Source organism: Sphaeramia orbicularis, chromosome 13 (assembly GCF_902148855.1).
Source record: "Sphaeramia orbicularis chromosome 13, fSphaOr1.1, whole genome shotgun sequence".
NCBI lineage: Eukaryota > Metazoa > Chordata > Actinopteri > Kurtiformes > Apogonidae > Sphaeramia > Sphaeramia orbicularis.
In genome coordinates, this window is record NC_043969.1 from 50,093,292 (window position 1) to 50,121,133 (window position 27,842).

At 39.9% G+C, this 27,842-nt stretch overlaps 3 protein-coding genes across 3 annotated transcripts; 2 read left to right on the forward strand and 1 right to left on the reverse strand.

Annotated features, from left to right (window-relative positions):
* Positions 1–817: 817 nt before the first annotated feature.
* Positions 818–5,236, forward strand: LOC115431755 (olfactory receptor 10A6-like). The gene is made up of 2 exons (XM_030152401.1): positions 818–853; positions 3,863–5,236. Exon 2 carries the CDS (start codon positions 4,188–4,190, stop codon positions 5,142–5,144), a length of 957 nt encoding a protein of 318 aa, XP_030008261.1. The 5' UTR covers positions 818–853; positions 3,863–4,187; the 3' UTR covers positions 5,145–5,236.
* Positions 1,209–2,229, forward strand: LOC115431766 (olfactory receptor 10A6-like). The gene has a single exon (XM_030152412.1). The coding sequence runs from the start codon at positions 1,209–1,211 to the stop codon at positions 2,133–2,135; it is 927 nt and encodes a 308-aa protein (XP_030008272.1). The 3' UTR covers positions 2,136–2,229.
* Positions 5,237–22,885: 17,649 nt separating the features above from the next.
* On the reverse strand, positions 22,886–27,413 carry LOC115431196 (olfactory receptor 52K1-like). The gene is made up of 3 exons (XM_030151427.1): positions 26,472–27,413; positions 25,954–26,196; positions 22,886–23,077 (listed from the first exon to the last, which is right to left on the reverse strand). Exons 1-3 carry the CDS (start codon positions 27,411–27,413, stop codon positions 22,886–22,888), a joined length of 1,377 nt encoding a protein of 458 aa, XP_030007287.1.
* Positions 27,414–27,842: the final 429 nt, after the last annotated feature.

Sequence of the window (27,842 nt, forward strand, 5' to 3'; positions counted from 1 at the left end):
CTCTGCTTGGGTCTGAATTCTTCATTCATTCAACTCCACAGGTCCATCTTCAACCCTATTTATGACTAATGACACCAGAAAGGTGGTTTGGAGCACTGGCCCTTTAAATGCACATGAGCCACTTCAGGCCCCGCCCCCTCCAGGTTGTCAGCTGTGCTGCTCTGTCCTGTTCAACCAACAACTGAACATTTGAGGTAATGGGCTCCAACATTACATTGTGTGCTTTTATATTTTTTGTTTTTATATTTACTGTTTATTGTTGCAATTTGGTAAGGGCATCCTGAACCAATTTTGTTGTAACATGGAGTACAATGACAATAAAGCCTATTCTATTCTATTCTAAGTTTGGACATATTTTCAGTCTGGACTCCAACCGCTGCTGCTGACAAACAATTGTGGAGAAATACTGGAGAAATGTTGGTCTGAGGTCTGGACCTGATATGAGCAAATGTTATGACACAACTAGTTACAGACGGAACTAATTAAGCAGGAATTCAAACAGGTTGTAGAAATCACTGGATTTTTCTCCAAATGAATATAAAGATAGATTCTCAGCAGCTGGAGGGTTCAAATTCAAACTGTATGAACTATTAGGGTCCAAATACACAAATTAAAGAACCACAGACTAATAAAAGTGGGTTTAGAGAAATATGAACCTTTTAAAATAGAATCCAATCACACATTATTAGACATTTCATATGAAACAGGATCATATCTCAGATCTTGGTCCTCATATGAGCGCTGAATGAACACTTGTCCCTTATGACCAAACCTTGTGTTGTTGTTGTGTACATAATGTCATGTGTTGCTGTGTAGGACTCTGGGACATCCCATCAGAGGATGAGGTCATGAGGTCAGTGTGGTGCAGGAGGCGTGTCCTGAGTCCAAGGGTTCAAATCCACATGAAGCAGAGGTTGAGTTCAGTTGGTCTGGACTCCCAGTCCCACTCCAGCAGGTCCAGGTTTAACACTGACACACTGTTCACTCAGTCACACCCAACACTGACACTAACTCAACATTCATCTCTTACAGCTTTATTCGTGGACACTTTGGGCTTTTTCAGCAAACTTTCTACAGACGTTTTGTGTTTGATGTTGTGATGATTTAGTTCCATGTCAGTCAGACCAACAGCTGGACTTTTTCTACCAGATGTATTCTATGTCTAATTGAACTGAGTTATGACTGTTTCACAGACTAATAGAAGGACGATGGGAAACTCCACACATTTGACACATTTCATTCTATCTGCTTACTTTGACACCGGGCATCTCAAATATCTATATTTTATGATTGTTTTGTTGTTGTATGTTCTAATGCTTGTGTCCAGTTTTCTGCTGATTGTGGTTATCTGTGTGAACAGAAGCTTACATGAACCTATGTACCTTTTTCTGTGCAGTCTGTTTGTTAATGAACTGTATGGTAGTACAGGGATATTCCCATCTCTACTCATTCACATACTCACAGACATTCACACTGTTTCTACTTCGCACTGTTTCCTGCAGATTTACTGTATATACAGTTATGTAATTGTTGAATTTTTAACCTTATCTGTCATGTCATATGACCGATACTTTGCCATCTGTCATCCTCTACAATATAACACACATATGACCAGAAACAGGATTGCTGTCATGGTTATTATACCGTGGTTTTATGGTTTTCTATATGTTTCTGTCCTGATTTCTGTAACTTCATCATTACATCTGTGTGGAAACATTATTAACAGAGTGTACTGTGTTAATTACTCAGTTGTTAATTTGGCCTGTTCAGACACTATAGCAGTTAATATTTATGGACTTATTATTACTTTTATCACTGTTTCATTTCCAACTTTTTTAGTCCTCTACACCTACATGAGGATCCTTAAAGTGTGTTTTTCTGGATCTAAACAGACCAGACATAAAGCTGTCAGTACCTGTACACCTCACCTGGCTTCACTCATAAACTTCAGTTCCGGGTGTTGTTTTGAAATAATAAGCAGCAGGTTTAATATGAACCATGTTCCCAACATACTGAGAGTATTTCTATCATTATATTTTCCAATATGTCAACCACTGTTTAACCCTTTAATGTACGGTCTGAACATCTCAAATATCAGAATGTGTTGTCGAAAGTTGCTTTTTGCTCAGATGTAGAACAGCAGTAGTTTTACACGTGTATCTGTAAATATTTTTAACCCATACAGTATATGTATGTCTGTACATCCTTTCAGATCTTTCATATTTTAAACATAGAATTAAAGTTTCTGAAGTGGTAAATGATTTTTTCCCACTTCTAATGATCAGTTATTGCCACAAATAAAAATGTACATGTAGCCCTGTGGAGAAATAAATGGTTAAGAAAGAAGAAAGCAGTGACATATTACAAAGGTTTACATCAAAGTCTAACAGTATGTTTTATGTGATGAAAAATGTTATTGGTTTATTAATATTATTTGGTCTAAATAATAGGGGCGTGTATTGGCAAGAATCTGGTGATACGATACAAATCACAATACTAGGATCATGATCTAATATATCATGATATATCATGATACTGTTAAAAAGACAATTTTTTTTTGTTTCTTTTTTAAATGATTATTTCCTTTAAGAATTGAATTACACCAGAAATCTGCACAAATACTAAACACATTTTTATTTGATCCCAACAGGATCTAATGTTATATCGCAAAATGTTCCTGTGTTTAAACTTAAATTCTGTTTTACAGACTTCACAGTTTAAGACCCTGTTCAAATGTTCATATTCTTTTAGTTCAGAACTAACATCAGAACATTATTTTTGTGCGATCCCAACAAAGGAACTAAAATGATTTCATAAAAGAGTGTTAAATAATAAGAAATAAAATATAAACAAAAAATAAAAACAAAAATGAACCTCATTTGAATAAATACCTAAAAATATCGATACAGTATTGTGAAATGAAATATCGCAATATATTGCAGATGCGATATTTTCTTACACCCCTACTAAATAATAGTATTGGATCCAATGTGTATTCTATTTTTTTTTTTTTTTCATTGTACTCTTGTGCAGTCAACGGCACAACAGCTCTTCCCCATTTTTAGCTTACCGGCTGACAGGCCGTAAGCTTTTGTCGTCATGCAGCGTCTGTCGTCGTCTGTTGTCATCGTCTGTCGTCCATTACAAAAATGTCAATCGTTGTCTTCTACGAAACTACAATTCCGATTGACTTCAAACTTGGTATACAGCTTCTTTATGATAATGTCAGCAAAAGTTAGTGAAATTATTTTGATCCGGATCTGATTCTGGATTTGGTGCGACTTTGACAAATTTTCCCATTTTAACAGATAGGAAGTGGATCGATCCAATAAATCAGTATCAATGATATCAAGTTGGAATTTGAATTTTTTACAGATCTGATTGGAATATGACCAAAACATGGACTATTTCTGTAATAGAATAAATACACAGAACTGGGTGATAATAAATGGCATCTGGATACATTTCCCAAAGCTTTTAATTTGGCCGGTAAGCTACAGGACCATTGGTCCGATTTTTATGCTACTTTTGACACCGTGAACCATCCCATCTTAAGTTCTGGATCTCTTTCTCCGGCCTGTGGACCTCATGTATTTTCTTTGGAAATGGAACCCTTTACTGTGTTCTATTAATAAAATGAATTCATACAGATTCATACAGACACCTCTGATCAGCCTCAAAGTAGAATTCAATCACACATTATTTGACACTTCATATGACACATGATCATAGCTCAGATCTTGGTCCTCATATGAGCGCTGAATGAACACTTGTCCCTTACGACCAAACCTTGTGTTGCTGTTGTGTACATAATGTCATGTGTTGCTGTGTAGGACTCTGGGACATCCCATCAGACCATGAGGTCAGTGTGGTGCAGGAGGCGTGTCCTGAGTCCAAGGGTTCAAATCCACATGAAGCAGAGGTTGAGTTCAGTTGGTCTGGACTCCCAGTCCCACTCCAGCAGGTCCAGGTTTAACACTGACACACTGTTCACTCAGTCACACCCAACACTGACACTAACTCAACATTCATCTCTTACAGCTTTATTTGTGGACACTTTGGGCTTTTTCAGCAAACATTCTACAGACGTTTTGTGTTTGATGTTGTGATGATTTAGTTCCATGTCAGTCAGACCAACAGCTGGACTTTTTCTACCAGATGTATTCTATGTCTAATTGAACTGAGTTATGACTGTTTCACAGACTAAGAGAAGGACGATGGGAAACTCCACACATTTGACACATTTCATTCTATCTGCTTACTTTGACTCTAGGCTTGTGAAATATATATTTGTCATGATTCTTATGACTTTATATGTTCTAATGCTTGTGTCCAATGTTCTGCTGATTGTGGTTATCTGTGTGAACAGAAGCTTACATGAACCTATGTACCTTTTTCTGTGCAGTTTGTTTGTTAATGAACTGTATGGTAGTACAGGGATATTCCCATCTCTACTCATTCACATACTCACAGACATTCACACTGTTTCTGTTTCACTTTGTTTCCTGCAGATTTACTGTATACACTCTTATGGAATAGTTGAATTATTAACCTTAGCCGTCATGTCATATGACCGATACTTTGCCATCTGTCATCCTCTACAGTATAACACACATATGACCAGAAAAAGGATTGCCACATTACTTGCTGTGCCGTGGTTTTATGGTTTTCTTGCTTGTACTGTCATGATTTCTTTAACTTTGTCATTACATCTGTGTGCAAACATCATCAGCAAAGTTTACTGTGATAATCATTCAGTTGTCAAAATGGCCTGTTCCGACATAACCGCAGTTAATATTTATGGACTTATTATTGCTTTTATCAACATTTCAGTTCCTCTGGTTTTAATCCTCTACACCTACATGAGGATCCTTAAAGTGTGTTTTTCTGGATCGAAACAGACCAGACATAAAGCTGTCAGTACCTGTACACCTCACCTGGCTTCACTCATAAACTTTACTCTCGGGGCCAGTTTTGAGATCGTACAGACCCGGTTTAATATGAACCATGTTCCCAGTACGTTGAGAATATTTTTGTCTTTATATTTTATCACATGTCAACCACTGTTTAACCCTTTAATGTACGGTCTGAACATCTCACATATCAGAATCTGTTGTAAAAAGTTGCTTTTTGCTCAAATGTAGAACAGCAGCAGTTTTACACATGTGTATCTGTGAATATTTTTTATCTTATACAGTGTATGTATATCTGTACATCCTTCTGATTTCTTATGGAATAAACATACAGTGAAAGTTTGTAATGAAAAATGTTTTTTCCCCTTGTCTTATGATGATTTATTGGTGCAACCACCATGTGTTTGGCTATTTTCCCCAGATTTTGTCTCTAATAACATATAAACAAACAAATGTACATTAAAGCTGTGTATGACATTCGTCCCTAATTTTTCATCAAATCTGGCAAACCCCAGTGATAGCCTAAGAATCACAAATCCATTAGTCTTTCTGTGATTACGCACGTGAATCACTCCTCTCATGGTGAACAACGTCAAAGCGTATTCCATCAAAAGTAGTCTGCTTGTTTACATACCAAACCATCACCGGGCTTTTTCAGAATTCCACACAGCCACATATGTCTGCAGTAGCAACAAACATGGAAATGGCTTCATTGCTTCCTGCTGTTGCGTGGAATTCCATAAAGGTTGGAGTGACAGTTTGGTTTGGTATGTCGACAACCAGACTACTTTAGATGGAGTACACTTTGAAGTTGTTCCCCGTGAGGAGACATACATTCAGGTGCGTAATCACAGAAAGACTAAAGGATTCATGATTCTGAGGCTGTCACTGGGGTTTGACAGATTTGATGAAAAATTGGTGACAAAGGTCATACACAGCTTTAAGTATGAGGGTCGTATAGGACTTTATTCAGAATTAACAGTCACACACGCATATGAAATGCATTCACACATGAAAACACACATGAAATGCTGCTTTCCTCTGACAAAAAGAGGAGTAAACTGAGGTTGATACGGTAAGTTGGATCTCAAATAATGAATCCCCCTCGCTGTAGGCTAGCCTCAGTAGCTAACGTTAGCTTATATAACGTTACCTGTCTATTTGTAACTATAGCAAAACTGTTGTCGGTTATGTTGTCAACTTATCATGGTACTTATTCTACTATAGCTAATTAAATGCTAACGTAGCTTTAGTGCTAACACCCTTAGGTTCGCTAGCTACTCGAGCTCACTAATGCTAATCACTTAAACTAGCTCTTATAACTAACTCAATTATAAGAGTTAGTTTAATGCCAGGTGGAAGTCTGACGGGGAAAGTTCAGGGGTCGATGAAAAAGAGGAGCTATGAGCCTGAAGTGAGCAAGTAGCTAGCGGACTTGCAGGTGTTGGCATTGGCAGTAAAGCTAACGTTACTGTATCCGGGTGACATTAGCGTTTAATTAGCTATATTAGAATAAGTACCATGTGGTTAGTTAACAACATAACTGACACAATTTTGCTTCAAAGTTACATATAGACAGATAACGTTATATAAACTAACGTTTAGTACTAGTAGCTAACATTAGCTACTGATGCTAGCCTATACTAAGCTGTATTCATCATTGGAGATCCACCTTCAGCCATCATCTCTTCTTTTCGTCGGAGGAAAGTGGAAATTAGTGTTTCATGTACATCATTTCTGTTGTTGCAACATGAGACACAGCACTGCACCATTTTACAACGTTTTGAATATTCCACGATTGGACACGGAAGTCCAGCAACCGACTTCTACCACACACACCTGTAGACAACCGCCTCGCATCATCCAGGCAGATCTGCAGATGAAGGAAGGAGGAGATCCCCGGGGAGCTCTGGAGCCGGTGCCAGCTTGATGTGAGGGGAAAAGCCGTGTTAGGTGGTTGTCTACGGGTCCGACCCACTGTGTCCAAGTAGCCGGTTGCTGGCTGTCTGCAGACCTATTTGCCAGAGCTGTCAGTGTGTGTGCAGAAGCTAACAGATTATGGAGCAATGTCACTGCTTCACATAAATCGTTTGCTGACATCAATACGAGCCGGGCCTGCAACTGTTTAATCTACTGATAGCCGAATAAAACAGGAAAAGCACCAGTAAACAATATAAAACTGGGGGGGGGGGGGGGGGGGGGGGGTCTGGTTTCCTCTTCTCTGACTTCCTGTTCAAGTGAAAAATATGTTTGAGAAAGTATTTCACATGTATGTGTGAATGCATGCAAGGTAAAATACTTTAAAAAAATCATATATATATATATATATATATATATATATATATATATATATATATATATCATTGTAAACATACTTGTGCAAGTCATGTGAACCATCACATCTTCTTCAGTTCTGGATCTCTTTCTCCGGCCTGTGGACCTCATGTATTTTCTTTGGAAATGGAACCCTTTACTGTGTTCTATTAATAAAATGAATTCATACAGACACCTCTGATCAGCCTCAAAGTAGAATCAATCACACATTATGAGACATTTCATATGACACATGATCATAGTTCAGATCTTGGTCCTCATATGAGCGCTGAATGAACACTTGTCCCTTATGACCAAACCTTGTGTTGCTGTTGTGTACATAATGTCATGTGTTGCTGTGTAGGACTCTGGGACATCCCATCAGACCATGAGGTCAGTGTGGTGCAGGAGGCGTGTCCTGAGTCCAAGGGTTCAAATCCACATGAAGCAGAGGTTGAGTTCAGTTGGTCTGGACTCCCAGTCCCACTCCAGCAGGTCCAGGTTTAACACTGACACACTGTTCACTCAGTCACACCCAACACTGACACTAACTCAACATTCATCTCTTACAGCTTTATTCGTGGACACTTTGGGCTTTTTCAGCAAACTTTCTACAGACGTTTTGTGTTTGATGTTGTGATGATTTAGTTCCATGTCAGTCAGACCAACAGCTGGACTTTTTCTACCAGATGTATTCTATGTCTAATTGAACTGAGTTATGACTGTTTCACAGACTAATAGAAGGACGATGGGAAACTCCACACATTTGACACATTTCATTCTATCTGCTTACTTTGACTCTAGGCTTGTGAAATATATATTTGTCATGATTCTTATGACTTTATATGTTCTAATGCTTGTGTCCAATGTTCTGCTGATTGTGGTTATCTGTGTGAACAGAAGCTTACATGAACCTATGTACCTTTTTCTGTGCAGTCTGTTTGTTAATGAACTGTTTGGTAGTACAGGGATATTCCCATCTCTACTCATTCGCATACTCAGAGGCATTCACACTGTTTCTACTTCACTTTGTTTCCTGCAGATTTACTGTATATACAGTTATGTAATTGTTGAATTTTTCACCTTATCTGTCATGTCATATGACCGATACTTTGCCATCTGTCATCCTCTACAATATAACACACATATGAGCAGAAAAAGGATTTCTGTGATAATTATTGTACCGTGGTTTTATGGTTTTCTATATGTTTCTGTCATGATTTCTATAATGTCGTCTTTACATATTTGTGAAAACATTAACAAAGCCTCCTGTGATAATTATCCAATTGTTAATTTGGCCTGTTCTGACACTACAACAGTTAATATTTATGGACTTACTATTGCTTTTATCACTGTTTCATTTCCAACTTTTTTAGTCCTCTATTCATACATGAGGATCCTTAAAGTGTGTTTTTCTGGATCTAAACAGACCAGACATAAAGCTGTCAGTACCTGTACACCTCACCTGGCTTCACTCATAAACTTTAGTTTTGGGTGTTTATTTGAAATAATAACCAGCAGGTTTAATATAAACCATGTTCCCAACATACTGAGAGTATTTCTATCACTATATTTTCTAATAATTCAACCACTGTTTAACCCTTTAATGTACGGTTTGAACATCTCAAATATTAGAATCTGTTGTAGAAAGTTGCTTTTTGCTCAGATGTAGAACAGCAGTAGTTTCCCACGTGTATCTGTAAATATTTTTCACCCATACAGTATATGTATATATGTACATCCTTCCAGATTTTTCATATTTTAAACATAGAATAAAAGTTTCCAAAATGATAAATGTTTTTTCCCCACTTCTAATGATCAATTATTGGTACAAAGAAAATGTACATTTGGTGGTAATGAAACAATAGAATAGAATAAAACAGGATTGAACAGAATAGAATAAAATAAAACAGAATAGAACAGGCCATAATTTCATTACACAGGTTGTTCATATATATATATATATATATATATATATATATATATATATATATATATATATATATGTGTGTGTGTGTATATATATATATATATATATATATATATATATATATATATGTGTGTGTGTGTGTGTGTGTGTGTATATATATGTGTGTGTATATACATACATACATACATACATACATACATACATATATATATACACACACACACACACACACACACACACACACACATATATATATATGTACAGGGTGGGGAAGCAAAATTTACAATATTTTGAGGCAGGGATTAAAAGACAGTGTATGACCAATTAGTTTATTGAAAGTCATGAGAATTTATTTGCCACAAGAAAATGTCCATAATAGAAAATGTTTTTATTCTATGTGTCCTCCTTCTATCTCAATAACTGCCTTCACACGCTTCCTGAAACTTGCGCAAGTGTTCCTCAAATATTGGGGTGACAACTTCTCCCATTCTTCTTTAATAGTATCTTCCAGACTTTCTGGTAATAGTTTTGCTCATAGTCATTCTCTTCTTTCCATTATAAACAGTCTTTATGGACACTCCAACTATTTTTTAAATCTCCTTTGGTGTGACGAGTGCATTCAGCAAATCACACACTCTTTGACGTTTGCTTTCCTGATTACTCATATGGGCAAAAGTTTCTGAAAAGGTATGGATAATAGTGTTAGGTATGATTATGACATCAATATGTGTTTGGTTTCAAAACAACTGACGTAGTGTCTGCTGAGAAAAAACAACTAAATGTTCATAGAAAATTTTGCTTCCCCACCCTGTATATATATATATATATATATACACACACACACACATATATATATATATATATATATATATATATATATATATATATATATATATATACACACACACATATATATATATATCAGTATAAACATACATGTGTCAGTCATGAGGCACGTGTCTCATCAGTGGTTTATTGTCTATTACATTGAGGTTTGGTGCGTGTTTTGGTGTGGATTTGTAGGAACAACATAAGTTTTATAGGTGCATTTTGAAAAAGAAATATATCTGTTTGGTTTTCACAAACTTCACTTGCACTTACTTTCACATATGTTTACAATCTTATCTGGCCTCATCTTGATGCCATGTTAGTGGTTTTTATGCTACTTTTGACACCGTGAACTGGTGATGGGGATGAGGCTGCCTATGTCAAGACCGAGTCTGTTGGTTTTCAAATACAGTCGAGACCAAGACCATAAAAACAAGTCCGTTTTCATAACCATGATTTAATATCAGTCCAGTTAATAATCAACAGTTTGGCCTCCAGACTCAGACAGACTGGGAACTGTTTATAGGCGCAGTCTGCATTAGATTATATACAAATATAAATATACATATAGATATAAATATTACTACAGATATTGAATATCATCAGTTTTTGAATGAATGCTTTGTCTTGAACATGTTCATTTAAATCATTCAACAAAACAATATGTTACAAATCAACAATATTTTGTTAACAATGAACATAAATATCTGCATGTCCAACACATCAACAGTATCTCCTCTGTCAGTCCAGTCCTGGGTTTGGAACCTTCACTCATACTACAGTTTATTTAGACAGATTTACTTTGTGCAGATTTCACACACCACTGTCTAGAACTCACAGAAGAGGCAGAACTGTGGATCTGAACCAGGTCCTTGGAAACTTTCTAGGATTAAACTTGGAAGTAGGTGGGCCGTTGATATTAATGTATAATGTATAATATGAATGTCATTTCATTCTTAGAGAGCATGCGTCTTTACCCATGCGAGATGTGCTGCCACAGACCTGAAGGTAAATAAACTAACATGGTGAGCACGTCTACAGAAGTCGTGGACCATTTGTCAAGTCCTTTGGATATGACAACTTCACACAGACTTATAGTAAACAAATTGCTATGTGTAAAGTCTGCAGAATGAAAATAAAGAATGGAGGATCAACAACTTTAAACTTTATAAGGTACCTTAAAATGGGCCGATAGATCAGTCACTTATAGTTAGCAAACATGTTTAATGTTAGCTCAGTCACGTCATAGTCACAGTCAACTGTCTAACATTACTACATTGTTGGTTTTTTAGTTATGGAAGGGAGGGATAACCCCATTATATTTCGCTAATCATCTGTGTCCCACTGCCATCATCTACAGCATGGGTGTCAAATATACGACCCATGGGTCAAAACCGGCCCACCAAAAGGTCCAATCCGGTCCATGGGATGAATTTGTGAAACGCAAAAATTTAGACTTATATATTAACAATCAGTTTAGTTCAGGGGCCACACGCAACCCAATTCGATCTCAAATGGGTTGGACCAGTAGAATACTATCATAATACTCTACAAATAATGACAATTCCAAAATGTTCTCTTTGTTTTAATGTAAAAAAAAAAAAAGTTAAATTACAAGATCTTTACATTTTCAAACTATCCTCTCACAAAATACGTGAATATTAAAAACCTGAAATGTCTTAAGAGAAGTAAGTACAATTTGAGTAATAATCTGTCTGTTAATAAATTTTTTGGGCATTTGTATGTAACCTGGACAAAAATGTGAATGTATTACAAATAAATAAATAGAAGCTCATGGTGTTATCTGCAGTTAAAGGGGTTAAAAAGCATAAATAAGTTAAATGTTGCATAAAAACGTTCAAATATTATTTAATTAGTGGTGAAATATGTTTAAAACATTTAAAAGTACCTGGACATAAGTTTAAAAAACAAAACAAAACAAAAAAACTCATTTGTTATATACAATGTAATCAATGTGTTTTATTTTGAAAGGTGACAGGAAGTGCAGTTTCTGTGTTCAACTGTTCCTGGTCAATATTTGTATTAGCGTTACACTTGTTGTGTCAAGCGGAATATATTATTACATGTTCCTAGGGGGAACATACCCCAGGCTGCAGCCAGATATATGTGCCTGATGTTAAATAAAAGTTACAGTGAAGCAACTAAAGCTTAACGTCCATTCTGTTGAGTCTACGTCAAAGTGAGTAGAAACAGAATGAAACATGGTGGCAGCGGTTATGAAAGTACCCGAGGCAAAAAGTTGTGCTGTGAGAGAAAAGTGCCGCTAGCTTAATAGCTGTTAGCCTAGCCCGTGAGTACGAGCGAGTGACTGGCCAATGTCGGAGCCAAAAAGTGAGGAGCGGAGATCGGCGGACTTCGTGATGGAAGGTTTGAAGCCACCACCCACATTAGTTTTGGACTCTGCCAACTTGGCGAAGACGTGGAAACGTTGGAAAGAAGAGTTCACATTGTACGCAGACCTCACTATGCCCGGCGCGGAGGAGACAACCAGAGTAAAGCTGTTCATCTACCTCCTCGGAGAGAGAGGAAGGGAGCTTTTGACCACGCTGGAGAGCGGTAGGACGACGACCAGAAGGACAGTGAGTTCTATGATAACGCTGTTTGATGAACACTGTAATCCAAAACTGAACGAGACTGTTGAGAGATACAAGTTTTTTGTCAGAAACCAAGGACAAGACGAGAATATAGACAAATGCGTCACAGATTTGAGAGTTTTGGCCAGTACATGCAACTTTGGTGACATAAAAGACTCATTAATAAGAGATCGCATAGTATGTGGCACACACAGCTCTGCTATGAGAGAAAGACTGTTAAGAGAAGAAAACTTGACTCTAGATAAGTGCATGCAAATATGCAGAGCAGCAGAACTGTCAAGAGAGAACAACAAAACTATACAAGGGAGAACAGTGGAAGAAATATATGCAATAAGAAGAAGTCCACGGAGAGACAAGAAGAGCGAGATCAACTGCAACGTTTGTGGAAACTTACATGAGAAAAGCAAGCACAAATGCCCAGCTTATGGCAAGAAGTGTAAGAAATGTGGGAAAGAGAACCATTTTGCTTCAAAGTGCAAGTCAAGACAGGAGAAGAGTAAGAAAAGCAGACCAATACACACAATCTCAGAGTCAAGTGAGTTGTGTGAGGACATCATGACAATAACGGACGAGTGGGAAAGACATGAGACCATAAACCAAGTGAAAGAGGAGCACATCAAAAGTCAACAGCTCTTTGCTGGTATGATGTTGAATAAAAAAGTGATAGACTTTCAGATAGATTGTGGCGCTACTTGTAATGTGATACCAGTGCACCTGCTGAATCCAGAAACGCAACTAGAGAAGTCAGAAAAAGTACTAGTGATGTACAATAAAACAAGACTAAAGCCACTCGTAAAGTGTAAAGTCAAGCTCAGAAATCCAAGAAATGATAAACTGTACAGACTTGAGTTCCAGGTTGTAGACCAGGATGACAGGATCCCCTTGCTTGGGAGAAAGGCCAGTGAGGGAATGAAGTTGATCAAAGTTCAGTATGAGAACATACTGGCGATTGACAGCATAGTGACAAAGCAGTGTCCTGAGCAGACACAAGAAAGAAAGGAGGAACTGTTAAACATGGACAAAATAAAGACTGAGTTTGGAGACATTTTCACTGGTATAGGTTGTCTGGAAGGAGAGTACAAGATTGAAATAGACAAAAGTGTTCCACCAGTGAAGCTACCAAAGCGCAGAGTGCCTGTAGCTATGATGGCACCGCTTAAGGAAGAACTAAAGGACTTGGAGAAGAAAGGCATCATTACACCAGTTGAATGCAGTACAGACTGGATAAGCAGTATGGTGTCAGTGACTAAACCAAATGGAAAACCAAGGATCTGCATCGACCCCAAACCGCTGAACAAAGCGCTGAAGAGGAGTCATTTCCCTCTTCCCACTATTGATGACATCTTGCCGGAGCTCTCCAAGGCCAAGGTATTCACTGTTTGCGACGTAAAACATGGATTTTGGTATGTTAAACTGGACAGGGAGTCAAGCTATCTCACCACGTTTTCAACCCCATTTGGATGGTACCGTTGGCTCAGGATGCCGATGGGTATCAGCCCAGCTCCAGAAGTCTTCCAAAGAAAACTGATGCAAGTGCTGGAGGGCTTGACGGGAGTGTATGTTATCGCAGATGATGTACTTATCACAGGGGAGGCAGACACACAGGAAAAGGCAAACGAGAGTCACGACAGAAACCTGAGAGACTTTTTCCTGAGATGCAGGCAAAAGGGCATTAAGTTAAATGTGGACAAGTTTAAGTTAAGGAGAGAGTCAGTTCCTTACATTGGACATTTGCTGACTTCAGAGGGCCTTCGGATGGACCCTGAGAAAGTGCGGGCGATTACAGACTTGCCCAGGCCCACATACATTAAAGGTGTACAGAGACTTGTAGGGGTGCTGAACTACCTGTCAAGGTTTTGTGATCACCTTTCAGATGACTGTGAAGTTTTGAGACAACTCACACACAAGGACAATATGTGGGAGTGGACTGAGGTGCACAAGACAGCCTTTAAGAGGCTAAAAGAGATAATAAGTGATGCACCACTACTGAAATACTATGACCAGACAGAGGAGTTGACACTGCAATGTGACGCTTCAGACACAGGTCTAGGTGCCGTCCTGACACAGAAAGGTAAACCTGTAGCCTTCGTGAGCAGGGCACTGACCCCCACAGAAAGAGGTTATGCCCAGATAGAAAAGGAATGCTTAGCCATTGTATTTGGGATGGAAAAGTTCCACCAGTATACTTATGGTAGAAAGATGACAGTGCAGAGTGACCATAAACCACTTGAAAACATTGTGAGAAAGCCACTACTTAGTGCACCAAAACGACTACAGAGAATGTTACTGAGACTGCAGAAATACCACATTGACGTGACCTATGTGCCAGGTAGAGACATGCTGTTGGCTGACACACTGAGCAGAGCGTACTTACCTGACTTTTACCAGGGAGACACAGAGTCAGAACTAGAGACTGTAAACATGATAACCTACCTGCCCATTTCTGTAGAGAGACTGTCTGCTATCCGGGATGCAACAAAAGAGGACAGAAAGTTGCAAAGACTAATAAAGCTGATCCTAACAGGTTGGCCTACGAACAAAAGAGACATTGATCAGGACATTAAACACTATTTTACCTTTCAGGACGAGCTGAGCTTCCAGGACGGAATTGTGTTCAGGGGAGAAAGAGCAGTTATCCCGGACACTCTCAGAGCCGACCTTACCTGCCGTATACACTCATCACACCTGGGAGTTGAAGGATGTCTCAGACGGGCACGTGAATGTGTATACTGGCAGGGCATGAATGAACAGATAAAGACCTTCATCTCCAAATGTGACATCTGCAGGTCAGTTGAACCTAAACAACAAAAAGAGACCATGCAGCCCCATGATGTTTCCTACAGACCCTGGTCCAAAATAGGAACTGATCTGTTTTCATGGCATAACAAAGACTATATGGTAACTGTAGACTATTATTCAAACTTCTGGGAAGTCGACCGTCTACCAGACACAAAGAGTTCCACAGTAATCCACAAGCTGAAAGCACATTTTGCTCGACAGGGGATTCCAGATGTGCTGATTTCAGACAATGGACCGCAGTACTCGTCTGGTGAGTTCAGGGAATTCAGCCAAAAGTGGGAATTTGAACACCGAACATCTTCACCTGGATACCCACAAAGCAATGGAAAGGCAGAGTCTGCAGTCAAAACAGCAAAACGACTCATGCAGAAAGCTGCAGCTGCGGGTCGAGACCCATACTTGGCTATACTGGATCATCGAAACACTCCAAGCCAAGGCCTCGACACAAGCCCGGCCCAGAGACTTTTGAGTAGGAGGACGCGGACCCTTCTTCCTACAACGGAGTCGCTGTTGGAGCCTAAAGTGACAAACAACAAACATGGACTTATCAACAACAGAAGACGACAAGAGAAATACTACAATCGCACTGCAAGGGACTTGGACTGTCTCAAAGCAGGGGACAGTGTGCGAGTCCAACCTGTCGATCCTTGCAAAATCTGGAAAGCTGCGACTGTGCTCAGACCTGTGAGCCCAAGATCATACGAGGTTGAGCTAGAGTCTGGTGGTGTTTTGAGGAGAAACCGTCGCCATCTCAGACACAACCACAGCCGACCTACTCCACCGACGCACACACAGACCAAACCACAGACTATAGTAACTGCTGAACGAGGCGGTAATACCTCTGTTACTACCCGGTCTGGTCGTCAGGTTCGCACACCTGCATATCTGAAGGACTATAGTACATGAGTTGGTTACTGGTGATTTTGTTTGCTGGTTGTACACAGTAATGCTGTTGCACTGTGATTTGTAAAAAAAAAAAAAAAAAGGTTAAAGTGTAATAAGACCAGAGAATGTATTGCTAGAGTAACAGAGAAAAGAAAATACATTTATGTTGTAATTGGAAACAAATGTGTTATTCTATTTTTGAGCATATGAATACTGGAATGTTTACAAGAATGTTTGTTTACATATTGATGCACTTGAAAGTAAATGTTATTTAGGTAAGAAAAAAAAAAAAAAAGAGAAAGGATGTGTCAAGCGGAATATATTATTACATGTTCCTAGGGGGAACATATTCGGTGTGGGACTCACCGGGGTTTAGTGCAGGCTGCAGCCAGATATATGTGCCTGATGTTAAATAAAAGTTACAGTGAAGCAACTAAAGCTTAACGTCCATTCTGTTGAGTCTACGTCAAAGTGAGTAGAAACAGAATGAAACACTTGTGAAACCGGAGGTGAATATACTGCTAAGTGCTAGCTTAACATGACAGAAAATAAAACAGGAGCGGAGAAGTCCAAACGTTTTTTTTTTTTTTTAAGTATGTCGACAAGTTTCGAGATTATTAAATCAGCAGTCGCAGATAGGTACTTGTACTTGTCTTTGGAGTGCTATGGACGTTTTCAGCACTAAGATAGTCCTGCAGCTAAGTACTTTTTGTAAGTCCAGTGTAACTCTTTAGCTCATGGTGTGTTAGCATTAGCATTCACTGGCTAAGTGAGTGTGTTTCCGTGGAGGAGAATAGCTAACCCAGCTTTCTACAAAGACAGTTTCTTATAATTCCGGCTTGGAATATGAAGTTTGGTCGTGTTTGGAGATCTTAGAGACTGTCAGAAGCTAACCTTTGGATTACTTCTTTTCCGGACACCGCGTGCATGGAGTTGAGCGGGACCAGAGGACGTGGCCGCCATCTTGGGACACGGCTGCACTGTCCTTCAACAGGTGAAGTTGGAGTAGACATCTGCACTCTGAAATACTAAACCAGGTACCACCAAACTGTTTTTATTTTTGAGTGGCCGGGTGGGCTCGTAAGAGTGAAGTGGTCATTAAGTTTTGGGCCCCACCACTCACAATTGTCACTCAGGCGTTTGACTTGACCGCATCAGGAAGGCTGTCCCATAGTACAAAAGCAGACTTGCACAAACGGGTGGGGAGTATTGCCACCAGCTCCCCGTTGAACTCACCGGTGTCGCCCTCCGTAGCTCCGACGGCCACTTCCAGCTGCCTCACCCAGCTGAGGAAACTCTGGCTGCCATCACTGGCAAAGGGAGGTGGTAGATCCACAATCACTCTCTCTCTATAGGTGATAGTCCAGGGGAAGCCCTCCTGGTAGGTTTACAGGGGTCTTCATCACCGTACCATATGATGACAATTCTTTTTTTCCACGCCGCTGAGTGCAGCAGGCACGCAGGCTAACTAGGGCTGTGCAATTAATCGAAATTCAATTACGATTTCGATTATTACATGCAACGATTACAAAAATTATGTAATCGAGAAAAAACGATCATTAATTTTGAGTTGTTTAATTCACGCGCACACAAGCTCCCATGAGCTGCTCTGCCCCGCCCCCCTCTAAACTACTGCTGCCAGCTAGCCGGCAGGTCCACCCCAAGAGGACAGTTGTACCTAGCAGTCTGGAAAAACGGCAGGAGAATCACAGCAGAAGTGCTTGGTAAACAAAAAAGGCAAGTCCAATTCAATTGTATGGAATCACTTTGGGTTTGATGAAGAAGACGAAGAGCAAAAACATCATGTGCAAAAAGTGTTTCGTAGTTGTGTCCGCACCGACCACTAACACAACAAACCTTTGTAACCATCTAAAGTTTAACCACCGCCACCTTTATCATAATCTTATGAAAAACTAAAACGAATAAAAACAACTTCGTCCGCAATGCAATCTTCAGTTTCCGAATCTCTTTACGCTGCAACTCCTGTATTAACCTAACCCTAACCCGTATAACCCTAACGTGCGTATACTAGATGGCTGATGTATACAGAAGGCCTGAACTGAAACCTCACGGCACGCCACTGAATTTATTATGTTTCATACTACATTGAACATACTTGAATTTATAATTTGCACTTTACGTGAGTTTTTTTTTTTTTTTTTTTTTTATTGCTACAGTTCTATGGCAAGTCTATAGCAGTTTAATTACAGTGCACTATTTATTTACAAAAGGAAACATACTTGAATTTACAGTACACTTTTTGCATTCAAAGATTATTTTGTTTCATACAAAAGTGAACATACTTTGTTTTAGTGGTTAAAAGCTTTATTTATGTTTAAAGAGTATATTTTACATTGCTTTGCAACAAAAAAATAAACAACTTTAAGGTTAACAAATAATCGCTTTTAATAATCATGATTTCAATTATTGCTAAAATAATCGTGATTATTTTTTTTTTCTATAATCGAGCAGCCCTAAGGCTAACTATACTGAGAAGCTGGGACGTGCAAAGCAGGGGGCTGGGGGGGCTTGAGCCCCTGCCGCTTTGATCCTCTGCCTACAAGTGCCCTTTTTATTTTATTTATTTATTTATTTTTTGCGCAAAAAAACTGCATGACTAAAATTTTGGTGACTAAAATTTGGATCAATGATAATAAATGTTTAGAGTGGTTTAATTTGGCTGTCACTGGACCTGGTCATGGTGCCCTTTCATCTGTCATGCCCCGCCCCTTCCTCCTGTGCAACCGTGCTTGCAGCACACACACAGACACACACACACACACACACACACACACACGCATGTCACGCGGTCTGGAGAATAAACGAGGAGGAGGGAAGTGCCGCGATTCCAGGTACGTGAGAGTCCATCCTGCTATCTGCCCAAAACATTCACTTGTTTCCTTTGCTCCTGGTCCTATTCTTCAACAACTATAGTTTTGGGCCAAAACCCGATGGTAAGTGAGTAAATAATTCAAAATCATCGGCACATCATGGAATGAGCTCACAGACTAGTGCACTCTAACAGCTGGTGTCCACCTGAGTCTGAGTTTCACTGAAGCACTCACACAGATCTGCTTCTGTTTTATTTCCATAAACTGTTGAGTTTTAGCCGCAAAATTGTAACACATGGTAATAGTCCTCACTTGCTGAAACAGTCACTTTTTCTTCAGTTTTCTCTGTTTTTGCAGAATACCTTTAAGTTTACTCTGAACTTTAATGAACATCTACATGATCAGTAAATTAAATATAGGGTAAAGGAAGTGATTTACACTGAAAAATGCAAAACACAGAGGTTTTTTATTATAATAAATGGTGATAAATCACATGAGAAATGTTAAAATGTCTGGTTTTGACCAACTCTATATATAAAATGTCAAGAGATAACTTTTTTGTGATCTGGCGCTATATAAATAAAATTTGATTGATTGAGTGATTTAATTGGTTTTCCCCTGTAAGTCGCTTTGGAAAAAAGCGTCTGCCAAATGCGTAAACATAAACATAAAAAGAGAGAAAAGAATCATTTAGAAGCTGCCATAAAAGTGTCACTGGGTCTTAATGGGTTAAAATGTGGTGAAGTAATTAAATTAAAACCGATATAAAATTGCATAAGAAGAAAACACATCCAAGTCTTCTTTTCATCCAATATCTAAATCTAGCCCTGTTGCTGTACAAGAGTCATAAAACTCATGTAAAATCCCCCGACTCTTTCATCAGTGTCAACACTTTGACATTTCTGCTTTTGTTTCAGAAACTGCTGGATCCATTATCGTAATATCCGTGTTCACCTCAAACATCTTGAGTGAATCTTATTTGAAATAACCACAAACCTCCACAAATATTCCCATCAGCCTGGTCAATATTAAATGATACAGCTATAAATACTACAATATAAACTTTATTATTATCATGTAATGTTAAATGGTTTGGTTTGGGTTAACACTTCCTCTACATGGTTATTTCTTAACTGTGGAAAACCTAAATATCATGATAAATATGTCCTAGAATGAAAAGAAACTAAATATTCAATGTTTCACTGTAAAAGTCGGTGTAAAACCAGATGTAAAATGAAGGTATTTCTCGTTATTAACATTCACTGTCATGCTTTTATACATAATTTAACATGTTTTTAAGAATTTGTCTTGGACTTACACTGCAAAAATCCAAATCTTACCAAGTGTATTATTCTCATTTACTAGTCACAATATCACAGCACACTTAAAATAAGACAGAATCACCTACAGAGGAACTTGTAAAGGAGATAAAAGAACTTATTTTTAGACAATAGATCTAGAACATCTTATTTCAAGAAATCTTACCAAGATAATTTTCACTTGTTCCATTGACAGATTTTTTTGGTGAATTGAGCAGAAAAAATCTTGAATTAAGCAAAAAAATCTGCCAGTGGAACAAGTGAAAATTATCTTATTAAGATTTCTTGAAATCAGATTTTCCAGATCGATTGTCTAAAACCAAGTTCTTATATCTCACTGAAAAGTTACTCTTTAGGTGATTTTGTCTTATTTTAAGTGTGATGTGATATTTGGACTAGAAATGAGAAAAATACACCTGGTAAGATTTAGATTTTTGCAGGGTATTCACACACAAAAACTTCTACACATTACATCTTTATTTCCACTTATATAGAAACTGAACATCAAAAGTAACTTATCACATATTCTATGTGAAGCCATTTTACACCATTTTATTAAATATGAAAATAAATTCTTTCTTGTTCTTAAAAAAAAACATTTAATTAACAAACAAAATACAACAAACAACAAAACAGTGGATGGGTATCCAGAGGAGAATGTAAAATATGACAAAGGGTAGTTCAACAAAGTTCACATTTAGCAACAAGCAACATTATTAATCCACAGCACGTCAAAGATCTCAATCCTATTGAACATCTGTGGGATATTCTTGGTAGATCCATGTATGCTAGGCGTCCAGCACCTGGCAACCACCAGATGTTCATACAGGCCCTTCAGGAAGAGTGGGACTACATCCCCCAAGATAGGCTCAGGAGGTGAATCCAGAGTGTGTGCAGAAGGTGCACAGCCTGTGTTAGGGCTCAGGGAGGACACACCCAGTATTGAGGACATTGATCTGGACCATTTGGTCAATCTTTGACTTGCTGTGGATTAATAATGTTGCTTGTTGCTAAATGTGAACTTTGTAATTTGTGGTTATTTGTTTTCATGTGCCCTTTTGGAAGTTTGAGCCCCTGCCCCTTTATAGCTCTCTGCATGGCCCTGCTGAGAAGCTACACTACCTGCAGTAATAATTATAAACAGCGGTCGGCAGAACAGAATCACCGCTGCCACCAATGGAACCGAGCGGTCTTTCTGCCTAACTTACACTTGGTGGGCAGGTGGACTAATGGTGAGTCATTTGACTGAAGTACCGCTGTTGTATTCAGCGTAGTTGTGAACAGTGGTGCTGTTGGTTCTATACAGGTGGGGTGCTGTTACAGAATGTTTGATGACTTGTTCAGAGACAGACAGACCAGCGATCCTGCGAGCAGGTTCTGTTCACAGTGTTGTGTGAAAACTTTCTTTGGTAGATTACCCTCACTATTTTAATCTGTCAAAATGACGGACGGCCTTCAGAATTTTCCGTCGTTTAAAAAAAAAAAAATCTGTCAATGACAGAATATTTTCGGTTAACGTGACCTCTGTACGATAGATCTCCAGTACTTACCAGATCTGAAGTGTGCACTGCATGGACCGGCATTCTTAATTTCTTCCCCAGACCAGTTCTTGCGTCGTAATGCCTGCAACCATAACTTTCACTGATTTTTGTGGAAGGGATGTTTACCAGCAAGAATTCTGTAGAAGATTAAATCTTTCTGTGTGCTCTTTCTATTCTGACAACCCACAGCACAGCAAGACGCCGGCATTATTCACACCGGCAGTCACTGCTTTGTTATGAACTTGGCGTGCCTTCTGCCTCCAAGGTGCGCTTGCAGCATACGTCATACGTCACATGAAACTGATCTATAAACTGTAAATGCTCTGCTTGGGTCTGAATTCTTCATTCATTCAACTCCAAAGGTCCATCTTCAACCCTATTTCTGAGTAATGACACCAGAAAGGTGTTTTTTGAGTGCTGGCCCTTTAAATGCACATAAACCATTTCAGGCCCCGCCCCCTCCAGGTTATTGGCTGTGCTGCTCTGTCCTGTTCAATCAACAACTGAACATTTTAGGTAATGGGCTCCAAGTCTGGGCATGTTTTCAGTCTGGACTTCAACTGCTGCTGCTGACAAACATTTATGTCGTACTCGTAAAAATGTTCATCTGAAGTCTGAACCTTAATATGTGCAAATGTCGTGACAGAACTAGTTATAAAATGTAACAAACTAAAGGTGGGGTCTGAGATCTTAGAAAAACGGTTCGAGCGAGCTACATTTTGAAAATACTCAATTCAAAAGTCCATACCCCTTTCTTCAGATTTTCCCTCAGAAGCCAGGCCTCCAGAGTAGTGGCACGCATAATGCTTGTTTCCGAGGGTTCACGAGTACTGCACAGCAACAATACGCCGGCTGCTACTCTGGACCCGGGCTGGGCTCCACTCCGTATGCGGTCCAGGCTCTGTCACAGGCTACAGCCCCGGCTGAGCCTCCAACACCGACTGCAGCCCCGGCTGAGCCTCCAACACCGACTGCAGCCCCAGCTGAGCCTCCAACACCGACTGCAGCCCCGGCTGAGCCTCCAACACCGACTGCAGCCCCAGCTGAGCCTCCAACACCGACTGCAGCCCCGGCTGAGCCTCCAACACCGACTGCAGCCCCAGCTGAGCCTCCAACACCGACTACAGCCCTTACTGAGCCTCCAGCTCACGTATCCATGCATACCACATTCAGTTTCCTCTAACACCCTCACTCTTCCAGAACAGCCCCAGTTCATACCTATGTGACTAATGGTACATTTCCTAGTGATTTATGTTGGTGACAAAACAGTTTGCCGGTGAACTTTCCATCCTAATGTAACTAATATAACTAATATAACCAGGTTCTGGCTTCGCTTCCTGTACAAGCACTTCCTCTGGGAACGCGCAATTCATGCTCGAAGAGGGGTACGTGCAGAGGGGGGAAGGGGGGAAGGGGGGGAAGAGGGGAATGGCAGTTGAGTTTGACAGACATAACACAGTTCAATCATTTCGAGTGGGCGCTCAAAATGATTGGATGGTGTTTTTTCACTCCTGTCCGCTCCACAGGTGACTGATTTTTTTTTTTTTAATTTTTGTGTTAGAGCATTTCATTAATTAGTTGTAATCGGGGTGTGAAGGGGATTTTAAGGAATATAGTAACAAATGCTCCAGAAAAACATCTCAGACCCCACCTTTAAGCAGGAATTGAAATGGTTGTAGAAATCTACTGGATTTTTGCTGGAGTTAATGTTACAGTTAATGTTAGTGCAAAGACAAATCATAGTTTATTTATTGTAAGAAAAGCTTTTATTGTGGTCTTTTTTTTCATATTGCATCAATGTTGCTATGCTGTGTTCAAAGCAGAACGACTGGCACACAGCACTCATTAACCCCGTTATTGACTTGACTTGGACTTGAACTCAAAGACTTGTGTACATCTCTGATTGCAGCAAACACTGTTTGACTATTTTGACCCAGGGTTTCTCTCTAATAATATAAAAACAAAAACATCCATTAGGTAGTAATGAAAGAAATGCAGTAAATGGAAACGTATTGAATTTCAAGCTGAGAATTACTTTTCTTTAACTTCACACACTGCACAAAGCCTGAAACGAATAATATGAAATTCACCAGGTAACATTTAAATATTTATGTAGTCATGAATGACACATGCAATTAAATTAGTGCAGTTCCATTAATCCTAATAAAATGTTCGAAGTGGTTTCAGTCAGACTTCAGAAACATCCAGTTTTTGCATGTTATCGATCACTCATGAAACCAAACCAGGATGAATAATGGGATCCCACATGGTTCAGTACTTGAACCAGTTCATTTTACTCTGTACATGCTGCCGTTAGGTGACATTATGAAGAAACATGACCTAAATTTCCTTTGTGAAGCTGATGACACCAAAAAAAAAAGTAAAACAAGTCAAAAACATAAAGACCTGGATGATGTGTAATTTCCATCTACTAAATCCAGACAAACATTATCATATTTGACCTGTAGAGTCAAAGGGACATTCTGTCTAAAGGTGTACTTAAGGATGGACACTATGCTGATTGTACAGTGCTGTTAAAAAGTATTCACCCCCTCCCTGATTTCTCACATTTTTGCACATTTGCCACACATTTCAGATCATCAAAAAGTTTTCATATTAGGCAATGGTGACACGAGTAAATAAAAAAATGCAGTTTTTAAATGACGATTTCATTTATTGAAGGAAAAGGGTGACTAAACATAATGAGTCCTGCATGGAAAATGTGATTGCCCCCTAAACCTAGTAACTGGTTATTCCACCCTTGGCAATCAAGCCTTTACCATAACTGACCCTGAGTCTTATATGTCACTGTGGAGAAGTTTTGCCCACTCTTCTTTATGGAATTGTTTTGGAGGTGGTTGAACAACCTCTCACAGTGCGAGGATCCATCATCGGCCAACATGGGGAGAAATATTGGAGCATATTGTACAGAATGTTAAGTCCCTGAGTGCTAATGTCACCCACCGACATGATCTCCACTGGCTTAAGCCCTGCCTCTGGTGTTCCAGTCACACCGCCCCGTATCCTCTCTGCTCCACCCCTCAGCCCAGAGAGTCACATGACCTGACCCAACTAGGGATGCAAATTCGATTAATTCATTAATCGTTAGTTGGTTGCCCTTATCGATCGATTAACGATTAATTGATAAGCGGCGATTTTCCTGAGAACCTGAATTTGTTTTTCAAGATGGTCTATAGGAATAAAAGTTAAATACTGATTATACACTTCATGAAAAAAGCGTGTCATATTCCTTAATGATTGATTGAACCATTGGATACAGTCAGTGTTTCCTGTGGAATTCATCTACTGATGTGGCGGTGTGTAATGGGGTGTGTGTGTGTGTGTGCACGCGTGTGCATTTCGCTGGTGTGTGTGGGGGTGCACGCACGTATGTTTCGTTGGGGGGGGGGGGACTCGCACACGCGCAGTATGGCCGGGGATGCGTGTGTGTTGTTGGTAACCGCGCGCGCGTGCATCACTTTCCGTCCTACTTCCAATACTATGGCGGTACGGTGCAGTCCGTGCCCCCGCAGAAGTGATAGTGAAACTTTTCACTGACGGTAGACTACACCAACCTCCAGAGAAAACGCTCCGATACCGACTCTGCATTTGTGCGTGTATTTATTCGGGGGTACACCGCTCCCACAAACAGACGGTCGGTCTGTGTTTGGCGCCACCATGTCCACACAGATATTCTAACTCATCAACACCATGATCCAGTTCAAAGACCGGCTATCCCAGCCACAGCGTCGCAACAAACCAGCAGCCTTTGGACAGGTGTGGACGGGCGGAAAAGGGCAATTAACTGACAATTAATAATTTAATCAAGCAAATTCTTATCGACAATTAATCGTTAGTCGATTAATTGTTTACATCCCTAGACCCAACCCCTGAGAGGTTCGATGGTGAGTTGGGAACATGTGACCACTTTCTACTGCAAAGTTCAGTAGTTTGACCAACAACCTCTAACCTAATCTACAGATAATGCTAAGTTTGCTTGTTGACTGGTATATCCAAGCAGCAGGCAACTGCTGGCAGCATGGCTGAGTTGAGGAGGTTCTTGACCTTCCCGTCTGGGGTAAGGAGGTGTCGTCCCGTCTACTGTATCCCCATCAGGGAACCAGATCGTTGTTGGAGTTCTCTCAGGAATTTCAGATCCTGTTTTTTTTTCCAGGGTGTGTTCGTCGATGGGTTTTCTGAACACCTGAAGGATGAACTGGTCCTGCAGGATGAGGCAGAGTCCCTTGAAGCTCTCAAATCTTTACAAAATCAGAACCCACCGCCGCCTCCTGATTCTGTACAATGTTGTTCAGTGATGACAGTTTCAAGTCATTTGATAGTGTCTTGTCAGGTGCTAATTGTTGACCTCTTAGAAGGTCATACTTGAATACATTCAAAGGATATTGGACAAACTCACCACCACTCATGTCTCCATTACTCTGGTCTTCTCTATTAGTGTTGATTAGTGATCAGTTCTTTTATTTAAGAAACAGTCACAGTTGCATCAATTCGACAGCGGCTTAGTGTCTTCAGCATGTTCTGTCGTATCTCTGTGGTTCTGATGCCGTAGATGATCGGGTTGAAACAGCATGGCAACAAGAAAATCATGGTGCTTAAGAAAACCTGAACAGCTGAAGGAACCTTATTTCTGACTCGATGTGACAGTAAAGCGACTAGAGCAACGACCAGCGTGACCGTCATTACTATAATATGAGTGACACATGTGTGAAGAGCTTTGGCCGCTGACTGGCCCGACCTCAGCACAGAGCTGAAGATGATCACATAGGACACAATGATGATGATGAAGTCAACAACAGGGATGAGGACCAGAGCCACAAGTCCAGCCAGGCTGTTGACGGCGGTGGATCCACAGGCCATCGCCACCACCGGCATGTGTTCACAGAAACAGTGGTTTATCATGTTTCCACCACAGAACCACAACTTTCCCGCCAGAATCACAAACAACATAATCAAGAAGAAGTTTCTGACCACAAGTGGGACCACAAACTTCATGAATCGTGACAATGTCATGACTTCATGGTAGCGAAGGGGCGTACAGATGGCGAAGTATCGGTCCAGAGACATCCAGACCAATATAGTGGCCTGGAATGTTCCAACAGAGTGAATCAAGAACATCTGCACAAAGCAGGCGGTCACAGAGATTCCCCTCCAGTCCAACAGGAAACTCAACAACATGTGGGGGATGAAGAAGAACGGGATGATGAGGTCGACTCCAGCCATGACGGCGATCAGGATGTACATCGGTGAGTGGAGGTTCTTCTGTGAAACTATAACGTAGATCAGCAGAGTATTGGCCAACAGTGAGAGGACCAACATGGAGAAGTATGGGATGAAGAGGACGGGCCTCAGCGCTCCGAGTTCATCAAAACAATTTAGAATGAAGCTCTGGTGTGAAGAGACGTTGTCCATCATCTCCATCCTTCACTGACCAGGGTTTGAATCTGCCTGAACACAGAAATAGACTATTAAAGATCGGTTTACTCATATAAACCTCCTCACAGACAGATTGGACAGTTTTACCTTCAACTGCCGTTACATCTAGGATGAAAATACAAGAACTGAATATGAAATGTAATTTAGTTCAATAGAAACACAAGAACGGAGCCCCTTTGCTGACATGTGAGGAAAAAAAAAAAAGGCGTGGCCATGAGATAACTAACTCGTGGTCACCAGGTACTTGTCAAGACAATTCACCCACGAGATTGCTGTATAGCGTAGCACACTGATTTGATGCTCTTACCAACATGGAACACCTCAATTTGATTTCATTTTATTTCCTTCTTTGGTATGAACCACCGTGATATACATCAAACATTTGTGGTAAGGTATGGGGTTTTAGTACGGGGC

Excerpts from the sequence above, each read along its gene's own strand:
- LOC115431766 (XM_030152412.1), top strand. The coding sequence starts at position 1,209 with ATGGGAAACTCCACACATTTGACACATTTCATTCTATCTGCTTACTTT.
- LOC115431755 (XM_030152401.1), top strand. The coding sequence starts at position 4,188 with ATGACTGTTTCACAGACTAAGAGAAGGACGATGGGAAACTCCACACAT.
- LOC115431196 (XM_030151427.1), bottom strand. The coding sequence starts at position 27,413 with ATGGAGATGATGGACAACGTCTCTTCACACCAGAGCTTCATTCTAAAT. Across the intron at positions 26,197-26,471 it reads GCTGTCGAATTGATGCAACT|GACCAGTTCATCCTTCAGGT; the intron begins GTGACTGTTTCT and ends CTCATCCTGCAG. Across the intron at positions 23,078-25,953 it reads AAGCAAACTTAGCATTATCT|CTGGGGCTGCAGTCGGTGTT; the intron begins GTAGATTAGGTT and ends TTGGAGGCTCAG.